An 11,333-nucleotide genomic window follows, 5' to 3' on the forward strand; every position below is an offset into this window, starting at 1 on the left:
TGTCTGTATCTGTGTGATTCATAAAAGCACTCGTGCACGTTAAACAGCCTTTAGTGCATGTTCATGTGGACCGTGAGTGATCAGTGTGAGGAGTTTAGAACATTTTGAGGAACCAGCACTCAGTGAACTCAGCAGGATTTAATACTGGTCAGGACCCCCACAGGACCACTACAGAGCAGGTATTATTAAGGTGGTGGATCATTCTCAGCACTGCAGTGACACTGACATGGTGGTGGTGTGTTAGTGTGTGTTGTGATGGTATGAGTGGATCAGACACAGCAGCGCTGATGGAGTTTTTAAACACCTCACTGTCACTGCTGGACTGAGAATAGTCCACCAACCAAAAATATCCAGCCAACAGCGCCCTGTGGGCAGCGTCCTGATGAAGGTGTAGAAGATGAGTGACTGAAACAGCAGCAATAGATGAGCGATCGTCTTTGACTTTACATCTACAAGGTGGACCAACTAGGTAGGAGTGTCTAATAGAGTGGACAGTGAGTGGACACGGTGTTTAAAAACTCCAGCAGCGCTGCTGTGTCTGATCCACTCATACCAGCACAACACACACTAACACACCACCACCATGTCAGTGTCACTGCAGTGCTGAGAATCATCCACCACCTAAATAATACCTGCTTTTTTTGGACTCGATTAAAGGTAACTTAATGACAGATACAGTAAATAATGTATAAATTAGAGTACTTTGGTTTAAATCTAAATAAAAAAAGATTTTATGTATAAAAACCTCAAAACATGAGGTCGTTGCAAAACCACATGGCTTTTAATGTATTCTAATCTATAGTAAGGAAAAAGAGATGTGATGTCCTAAAGAAAACCTACAGTAACATCTCTTGTGCACAGAAGGAGTCAGGATTAGGAAGAAAGAAGTTTTAAGTGGACTAGGACCAGGTTACATGCGTATTAAGTAGAATTTACTTACTGGTAATTCATCTAAGAGCAAAACACACAAACACACTGAGAAGAGCTGAGATGAACATACTAAAATTATTAATGACACCGACCACAAGCGAGGAATGAGCCCACCAGGACCCATGCTGCTGCACCATGGTCTTAAAAGTTCATAAAATACATTATTACATTTTAAACAAAAATATAATATTTATTACAGTGAAAGTCCAGCAAAAGGTGTCAGAACAGATCAGATTTGATCTTCTCTATGTTGCTGTGAGTGTTAGGAACGTGGCTTCATTTATCACAGTATGAAGAACATGTCGTTATATCATCCAACCCTACAAACGTCCTACTTTCACCAGCAGGAACTACATTTATTTCTGTCTGACCTCATTTGTTTGACTTTTCTCAGTCCTAACTGTGTTTTGCATGAACAGATATGAAATTAAAAACTTAAAATCTCACCTGGTGCACCGTTGGATGTAAATGTCACTGAAATCCTTGATTTCTTCAGTCCAGATGTGTGTGTGTGGGGGTAATCCAGAAGTGTCCTGCAAGCCTGACCAGTGATTTTCGCATACAGAGACGTGTGTGATGGTAGAGTAAGACCACTCGCTCTCACCCTCACACCTTCACACTGAGTGTTTATTGGTAAGCAGTAAACACCAGGTGGGTTGGAGGCAGCAGGTGATCCACAGCACTGATGCTGAGAGAGAGAGAGAGAGAGCGAGAGAGTGAGAGAGAGAGGCAGAGGTGGGTGGGCGAGAGACATGCACTTAGACTTAGAGATAAAACTGCTGGGGCTGGTGTTAGTCGGGTGTGTGGGGGTGTTAGTAGTAACCAGTAGCAACAGTTAATCACATATTCATGTGAAAGTGAGAGAAGATGCCCTCTATACCCCTAATCCACACACACACACACACACACACACACACACATCACCGTGTGAGGCGGTGACTGGCACTCATTGTTCGTTTCAGAAAGCCTCTTGTTTAAAAGACTGTATCAGCCCCGGGCATCAAAATAATGATTGTTTATTTATTTATTCAATTGCACCAACCACTTCATCCTGGTCACAAGTGCTGTGGGCCCAGTGCCACCTAGAAACATCTACATTTGAAGCACTTTGGGGAAACTTTGATTTAAAACAACCTACACTGACTGAATTAAATCAAAGCAATTGAAGGTCAAGGGTCTTGTTCATACGCCAAACAATGGCAACATGGCAGCGCCAATGGCGAAAGCTTTCCAAATAATAGTCCAGTACCTTGACCGCTGTGTTAACACTGCCAGAAACACTGGCAATCAGTGTATTAAAAGTCTGTTTGGGTTTCCTCTGGGTACTTCAACCTGTCCACCTTGTAGAAGCATTGCTGAGTGAGTGGGTGAGTGTTATGCCATTCTGTAGACTGGTACCTTGTCCAGGCTATGTTTCTGCTCAGCCCCCGATGTTTTTGGGTAGTGCTGGACCCACCGTGTCCCTGGCCAGGACACTTTAGTATAAGAAATAAACTAATTTAACAAGGTACGTAAAAACAAAAACAAAAAAAACTCGCACACGAATGCCCCCTTTTTATTTAAAAATATATATTATACAAAAAATTGAAATGTTTAAAATCTAAAGTGTAAGAATACCGAAATTTTAAAATTGAAATTAAGAAAGCTGAAATATAATTTAAAATAAAAGTAATTGAAAGTGAACCAAGTGTGCGAAAGTGATAACAGTGCAAGAGCTTTACATAATATTGATCTATTATTGTGCAACATATGCAATAAGAGTGTGAATATTGCACATAAATTTACATTTGTGTACGTTAGTCCTGATTGCTATTTTGGTTGAGGACTCGAATAGCTTGTGGAAAAAAGCTTCTTCTCATCCTCTCTGTTTTGGCATTTGGCACAGTGCAGTGGAAATGGGCATATAATTTCACGTCACTAAGCCGTCATCACTTTGCGATGGTTGGCTGCACAGATGCACCGTTCTCCAGTGCTTCAAACGAATCATTTGTTCACTTCGAAGGAATCGACTCAGCAATGTGAATAACACACGAATCGTCTCCGGTCCTCCTGGGGGCGACACTCAGAGTTTTGAGTGAACAAAATCCGAACCGAGCAAAACTAACATGTGGAAGATTTTCCATGTGGGCTCTGGTGCATCCTAAACTGTGAATATTTCATTTACTAGTTATTTAGGTGATAAAATATTTATTTTGTAGTTTATAAACATGTCTTTCTTTATAAAGAAAAGGGGCTCGGCTGCCCCCGGTAAAGGAGAGAAAACTGCGGGTTCTAACAGAAAGGTAGGAGATCAGTTAGCATGTGGCTAACATTACATCTTACTGTGTTTATTAGCCTATACTTTAATGTTTTAAAACGTTTAATACTTGAAATTAGTATTATTTAAACTAATTAAATATTTACGCGTAGAGTAAGCAATAGTTAATTATAAAGATCAAGTCTATTTAAAGTAAATCATTTGTGTTTTGTACTTGTAATTACATTCACACGTCTTTACATCTGTAATATATAGATCATTATTACATATATATTACACAATTATTACACAATTATTCTATAAACTCTTGACTTAATTACTTCCACTTGTGTTTTCAATTTGAAATGATTCCCTTGTATAACAATATATACTTATTTAGCCTCGTATTCAGTGGTGTAATATAGTTTATAGTAGTATTTATTAATTTATGATTATGACTATGGTGATTTCTGCAGTAATACACTACAAGTACATTAATTATACAAGTTAAAGCGTGTCTGATTTGGTTGGAAAAATGACCTTTTGGCAGTAAATAATGTTTGTTCAGTGTTAAAAACGTGGTGTTTGGTACATAAAGCCACATTAAGCTGTAACTAACAGACTATATCTTTACATTGTTTGTGTGTTTTCCCCTGTAGGCTGATCAGAGTGGGAAAGGACGATCAAAAAAGCTCAACAAAAGACTGAATGAGGAAATATCCAGCGAATCAGAAAATGAAAAGTTCGCATCTATTTACCTCATGTTTACTTTTCTATTTAAATTACGTTCTACGTGGTTTCATTCTTTCATAGATATTAAATTACTTACATGTTTGTTATAGTGTTGAGGTGCAGACTAGAAAACGGAAAGACATGGAAGAGGACGAGATCGAGGAGACGCCACAGGAAAAGAAGTTGCGTCTGGCTAAACTTTACCTGGAGCAGCTGAAAGATGAAGGTGTGTTATTACACAGTCGTCTATTCCTGGTCCTGCTTGTTCCAAAATGACCAGAATATGAATAAACGTTTGTGTGTGTGTGAATGCAGAAGAGAAAAAGGCGGAGGACGAGGAGTTCGAGTCCGACCTGATTGCTGGACGATTACAGGAGGATGTGGTATGTTCTCTCGGTCTGTTTTGTATATTTGTGTGTTCTTGTGTTACTGAGCTAAAATTAGATTGTGTAAATAACATGAACTTTTTAAAACCCACAACAGCTGGAGCAGAAGGGGAAACTACAGAGGCTCATAGCCAAAGAGGTGAGTCAAGATTTGTATGTAATATCTTCCCGTCTTTACTGTGTCAATAGTAACTTATAGGTTATACCTGAGTAATGGAGTCATGTTACTTAGACCGTACGACTTACAGCTTAAAACTCTACCTTCTTGGCTACCATGGTAACAAAAATACTCTTTACAAATGCAGAATAAATAGTTTAAAAAGACGACAGACAAAAAATAAGACATTGTAAGCAATAATCAGGGCTGGAAGAATATTTTTTAAGTTGTAACTGTATAATAACATTCTAATAATACTCTTAGTCCCAGTTTAAGGGTTTTTTGTCCCCACATCCCAATGTTTGTGATCATGCCATAATTCATGTTCACATGTAACTCTTGCTGCCTCTAGCTCGTAGCCCCGGACCCTGCTGAGATCCGGTTATTGAGAGGACACAAACTTGCAGTCACATGCCTGGTAATCACTCTGGATGAGAAATACATTTTCTCTGCGTCTAAAGATTGTTCCATTATCAAATGTAAGTATAAAAGTTGTGTTTTTTACCCTTAGTGCTCTGAGACCCGTCCTTTTCACTTAGATATCACTTAGCTGCTTGTATCATTGCACACAGTTCTACAATCTTAGTACCCCAGGATTTGCAATCCAGGGAGAAGTACATAGTCTCGGAAATGAGCTCATAAGGATGTGATTTTTCTTCTCTAATGTGTGAAGTTACTTTCATTTGTCTTGTATTTTAGTATCTCTGTGTTGTACTGGATCATTAGACACTCCCTGTGTATCTTTCATAGCAGTGATATTCAACCAAAGATCTGGTCAAATTCCAATAAATATTTCATACTAATACAAATCTAAAAAGTCCATAAGACACACGGCAATTAAGATAGTTGCAGTTAGTCATGTGAGCATTACGGCTCGTGGGATTTATGAATAATAACCCAAGAAACTGTAAATAAGAAAAGTTATGTGTGTGTGTGGGTGTTGTGTCTCTAGTGGAAATGAAAGCTTGGAAGTGTCGCTGATAATGTGTGTGTGTGTGCAGGGGAGGTGGAGAGTGGGAAGAAGGTACAGAAGATCGCAAGAGGGAGCAAACAAACGGACGAACAGCATGTCGGTCACACGGCTCACATCCTCTGCATGGCCATCTCCTCCGATGGAAAGTATCTGGTGAGGAGAACGTGGCATTCGTTTCATGTCTGAATGAATATTTGTGCTTTATTTTTTTTTAATTGTCCTATTAGAATTTAGCCACATCAGTGACTAATTTTACAAAATACACGACTAGGTAAAAATTTGCAGCCTTAAATATTCGGTACCAAAGTCTAGTTTAAAACCGATTATCTTCCTTTCTTTTACAGGCCACGGGGGACATGAACAAGCTGATTATGATTTGGGAAGCGGCTACATGTAAACATCTGTACAAGTTCACAGGACACAGAGATGCTGTATCGGTAACTAAATGCTCCGTCTTTTTAACTTCTGCTACGTCTGAAATAAAAAGCAAAGCATGTTCACTATGTGGCCAGAAGTCTGTGGACACCCTTTCTAATTATTAAGACAGGAGTTACAACCACTCATTGCTTGTAAATGTATAAAATTTATTGTCAGAAAGTGTTTTATCTTTATGTGACAACAGTTTGAGGAGTTTGGTGTGAAGGAACTTTGGTGGCTTGCATAAAGCCCTGACCTCAGTGTTCCTGAACACCCTAGAAAGAAATACATTAGGTCCATTGTCAGTGCCTGACCTCACAGATGCTCCTACTGTAACTCACTGGGCACAAATTCCTACAGTCACACTTCAAACTCTTGTAAAAAGCCTTCCCAGGACAGAGTAGGCAGTACGTACAGTATGTCCGTGGTTTTTGTAGGGGGTCTAAAATTAGCTCATTGTCATGTGTCCCAATACTTTAATCCATGAATTTTACTCGACCCAAGCAACACAAACAATGCATCTTACTCCCTCTGTTATGCCCTACAATCTGGTCCCACTGTGGTTTACAAGATGTAACATAAAGCCTCCACAAGGGGGCGTTCGTGTACAAGTTTATGTGCCTGCTAAAACTCGTTTAGGGCGGCACGGTGGCTTGGTGCGTGGCACTGTCGCCTCACAGCAAGAAGGTCCTGGGTTCGATTTCCGGGTGGAGCGGCCTGTGTCCTTTCTCTGTGGAGTTTGCATGTTCTCCCTGTGTCTGCGTGGGTTTCCTCCGGGAGCTCCGGTTTCCTCCCTCAGTACAAAGGAATCTTTTGTTTAGTACTCAGTTATGGTGATAGCCGTGTTGTTTATGTGTAAAATGATGCACTACAAGTTGTATTTATTATTATTTTTGTAACCTTCAGGGTCTGGCCTTCAGAAGAGGCACGCATGACCTGTACAGTGCCTCCCATGACCGCTCGGTCAAAGTGTGGAACGTAGATGAGAACTCCTACGTGGAGACCCTGTGAGTACCGAAGCCTCCACCACCACACAAATACGACCAGCCTGCGTGTGTGTGTGTGTGTGTGTGTGTGTGTGTTTAACGTCGCGTCCGTCCTCAGGTTCGGGCACCAGGACGCCATCACCGGGTTGGACTGCCTCGGACGGGAGCGGTGCGTGACGTCGGGGGGTCGGGACAGAACGGTCCGAGTGTGGAAGATTGCGGAGGAGACGCAGCTCGTCTTTCACGGTCACCAGTGAGTTCCGGCATAATCGAAACGATCCCTGAAGCTTATCGTTTTAATTCCTGACGTTTTACCTGAAACTGTTTATGTGCATCATGTGCGTCCGTTCACTTTATTTTAGATATTTAAATATTAGATTCATTATTTCTTGGAAAAACGTCAGTTGATGCAAAAGACTCTTTAATCCAGCGGTCCACAACCTTTTTTGCACTACGGACCAGTTTCGTATAAGATATAATTTCACGGGCCAGTGGGGGCAGGAGGATTTAATAAAACTGCTCACAAACGGTGTAAAATGAGCTTTTTTCACTGCAACGAGACGCTGCGTCCACCTAGGGGTGACAATAACACAATAACACCCAAAATAGAAGCAGTGCAAACTGCCTTTCTAGTGATCTCTAATTATTCATTATTTTTGTGCGGCCCCGTAATAAATAGCCCACGGACCGGTACCGGTGGTTGGGGCCCAATGCTTCAAACAAACAAGAAAACAGGTACAGAAGATCACAGGAGGCAGGAGAGGAACGAGGGGGAAACACTTTTAGCATTGTGTTTAGAAACACAGAGCAAGCGATAAAAAAACAATCCGATTTATCAAGGGTTCGAATCTCGGCAGTACCATCAGCAGGTCGGGCATCTTCACAGACATGATAGGCTGTGCCTGAGGGAGGGGGAGGGTGGCCGAACAGCCATCAGTGTGCTCTCAGTGTCACTCCCAAGCCCAGATTTAATAATGAGGGTCAAACTGTGCCAAAGCAGGTATTCGGACCAGAATAATCTGCTGTAGTGATTCCTAAAAATAGCTGAATGTTTTACTTTTATGTTGGTGTTTCTCTTTACTGAAGGAGCTCCATCGATTGTGTTCAGCTCATAAATGAAGAGCACATGGTTTCAGGAGGTGATGACGGGTAAGTGGGTTAAAACTCTCTACTCTAGTTATAGTTAATGTGCTGTTATAGCAGGTAAAGTTATTGGCTTACGGCCGCTCAGGTGGCGCAACGGTAAAAACACACGCTAGCGCACCGGAGCTGGGATCTGGAATACATCGTATCGTATCTGGGCTGAGCGGCCACATGAACAACGATTGGCCTGTTGTTCATATAGGGGTGGGGTATTAAGCCGGATAGGGACTCCTCGCGACTGATGCACTACCACCTCTGCTGGCTGATTGATGACGCCTGCACAGAGGCGGATCAGGGTATGTCTCTCTGTGCACAGTCCCGATTGTCATGTATGCACTCGTCTAGTGTGGGTGACGACATGCATACGGCTGCTGCCCACGTGTCGGAGGGAGCGTGGGTTAGCTTCGTTCTCCTCAATCAGAGCGGGGGTCGGCATTAGTGGAGAGGAAGCGTGACGCAATCGGGTAATTGGACGCGCAAAAAAGTCGGGAGAAAATGCATAAACAATATATATAAAAAAAGTTATTGACTTACATTTCTAGTGTCAAATTTTGTCAGAAATTGATATTTCACTGTTCACGGTTAAAGTTGAAGTATCGATAATATGAAAATATCGTGAAAATGATTATTTCACAAGGTATTGTAGCTACTAGAGTAATGTGCAATGTAATAATCACTCTGCTTAAGGGCTCTGATTTGTTTTCTAAAGAAGCCGTGTGTGTGTGTGTGTGTGTGTGTGTGTGTGTGTGTGTCCAGCTCTGTGGCTGTCTGGTCCGTGGGCAAGAAGAAGCCGCTAAGCACGGTGAGGCGGGCGCACGGTCTCCATGGCAACACAGGACTAGAGGAGCCCAACTGGATTTCGTCGGTCGCCGCGCTGCACAACTCGGACACCGTGGCCTCAGGTGCCTCAGGTGCACACACTTGCTTCATAACACACCTGCACACACACACACACACACACACACACACACACACGTGCCAGACTCACAAGCACTATTGTGATGCTCTAGTCTTTTTGTTCTCTCTTTCTCCCCTCGGTCCTTCTCCGTCTCTCATCTATACACACCCACTCGGACCGAGACTCGAGTAAACGGCTCCATGTTTCTCTCGCTTCATTCTGAAGCTTATTTTCATGTCACACGTTTCCATATGAGACTCTAAACACTATTAGCGATCAGATTATAGAGGTGTGCACACACAGACCTCTAGTTTCAGTTTCTAATACCAACTGGCAATAAACAACTGAACTTTAAAGAGTGTGCCGGGTGCAGACCCTGCTAACACTGCGTTTTTTTTTCTTTTCAGGATCCCATAATTCAACAGTACAACTGTGGAAGTGTGGGCCGGGGTTCAGAGGACTGGAGCCGCTCTTCAGCGTCCCGGTGGTAAGAGACACCACAGATCGATTTCATCCTTTACGTTAAACTCGGTTTTCAGAGGCACTTTGGAATCCCTGGTGTTAGTTTGGGCTCGGAATTAAACCTGGGGGTGGAACTCGAGCAGCTTCGCTGTAAGCAGGTGTAGAAATCAGTGTATTGAGGTACAATACTGTTAGCCTGGAGTTAATCGATTATGACACTGTCTAATATTAACAAAAGGTTGTTTGATTGCAGTATTAAACCTAACTCTGGCTTTAAACTGTTAAATCTTAATTTACTGCAGTACTACAGCGCCATTGATAAAACATTTGCTCCTGAGCTGTCAGAGTTCCCTGAGACCGCACCTTTACCTGTAAAACACGATGTCTGTAACTGTGTCTTTTTCAGGCCGGTTTTGTGAACAGCTTGAAGTTTTCAAACACAGGAAGATTCCTGGTGGCCGGAGTTGGACAGGAACACAGGTACACAAGCTCAACTTTACATCATTTCACAGCATAGATGTGTGATTTCTCCAGGTTTACCTGGTTTTCTTTATTATGGCTGCTGATAATACACTGTGTGACCATAAGTACTTGGACGTTTCATTTACAAAACAAACAGAATTAGAGTGACCTCTGTGTAAAGCTTTTCTCAAGACTTTGAAGTGTGTCTGTGTGGGAATTTGTGCCCATTCAGTCAAAATATGACCGCATTTGTACAGCTAGGCACTGATGTTGGTCAAGAAAGCCTCCATTGATGTTCCAGTTCATTCTGTAGCCGTTCAGTGTGGCTGAAGTCGGGGCTCTGTGCAGGACACTGAAGTTCTTCTTAACACAGGAACAGGAAGGGCCTTCCCTAAACTGTTGCTGCGACGCTAGAGGTGTATAATTTTGCTTATGTAATTGATTTATTAAATCTGTTAACATTGGTTATGGCTGAAACAGAATTAGAAGAAAAAATACTTTTGTCCGAATAGTGTAGGTGTTTTCACATGTAGGGCCATGAAGCAACCACATGGTGGCGCTCATGCTCTGTACACAAATCCTCTTATACCCACATATACTGTGTTTACGTTCTTATTAATCAGTGATTTTTGTTGTTTGTTAGACTGGGCCGATGGTGGAGGATAAAGGAAGCGAAGAATGGACTGTACATCATTCCCCTCAAACGACAGAACAAAGAGACGAACGTCGAGCAGTAACAGATTAATCACATCTGGATCAGTGATGTTTTTGTTGATGGATTTTGGTTTTGTTATTATACTGTGATTATACGTGATGTTGTATATCCACAAATCTAAAGATTAAGCTTCAGTTTAACAGTTTCAGCTCCTCGTTTGTCTCTTTTGCATGTGTCTGTAATAAGGTTTATATTTTAATGAGTATATTTTACAGATAGATGATAGATACTTTATTTATCCTGTGGGAAATGATTGAGACTCATTATTGAAGATAGATGCCTGATGAAGTAACGGGTGACCAATCAGCTCCTATCCAAGAGCCTTTCTCGACTCTAACTGAACCTGCAGCTACAAGTGACGCATCGTGCCAATTAAGATTTCTATCACTTCATTACATTAGTATGCACCAATCAGGCATAACATTATAACCACTGACAGGTGAAGTAAATAACACTGATTAGTGGGGGGGGGGGGGGGGGTGTATATTAGGCAGCAAGTGAACATTTTATCCTCAAAGTTGATGTTAGAAGCAGGAAAATAATCAAGCGTGAGGATTTGAAAGCCAAATTGTGATGGCTAGACGACTGGGTCAGAGCATCTCCAAAACTGCAGCTCTTGTGGGGTGTTCCTGGTCTGCAGTGGTCAGTATCTATCAAAGGTGCTCCAAGGAAGGAACAGTGGTAAACCGGCGACAGGGTCATGGGCGGCCAAGGCTCATCGATACACGTGGGGAGTGAAAGCAAGCTTCTGTTGCTCAAACTGCTGAAGAAGTTCATGCTGGTTCAGATAGAAAGGTGTCAGAATACACAGGGCATGACAGTTTGTTGTGTATGAG

At 41.9% G+C, this 11,333-nt stretch overlaps 1 protein-coding gene across 2 annotated transcripts; it reads left to right on the plus strand.

The window, feature by feature from the left end:
• Positions 1–3,030: 3,030 nt before the first annotated feature.
• On the plus strand, positions 3,031–10,645 carry rrp9 (ribosomal RNA processing 9, U3 small nucleolar RNA binding protein). 2 transcript variants are annotated; one of them, XM_062986158.1, is made up of 15 exons: positions 3,031–3,212; positions 3,826–3,908; positions 4,009–4,124; positions 4,214–4,281; positions 4,382–4,423; positions 4,794–4,920; positions 5,443–5,567; positions 5,759–5,851; positions 6,738–6,838; positions 6,936–7,070; positions 7,904–7,966; positions 8,717–8,871; positions 9,266–9,345; positions 9,727–9,800; positions 10,426–10,645. In XM_062986158.1, the coding sequence occupies exons 1-15, from the start codon at positions 3,138–3,140 to the stop codon at positions 10,517–10,519; spliced, it is 1,431 nt and encodes a 476-aa protein (XP_062842228.1). In that variant the 5' UTR covers positions 3,031–3,137; the 3' UTR covers positions 10,520–10,645. The 2 variants fall into 2 exon arrangements, with proteins under 2 accessions (XP_062842228.1, XP_062842229.1); XM_062986159.1 differs by having other exon boundaries at positions 8,717–8,862.
• Positions 10,646–11,333: the final 688 nt, after the last annotated feature.

This window comes from Trichomycterus rosablanca, chromosome 24 (genome assembly GCF_030014385.1).
Source record: "Trichomycterus rosablanca isolate fTriRos1 chromosome 24, fTriRos1.hap1, whole genome shotgun sequence".
NCBI classification, from domain to species: Eukaryota; Metazoa; Chordata; class Actinopteri; order Siluriformes; family Trichomycteridae; genus Trichomycterus; species Trichomycterus rosablanca.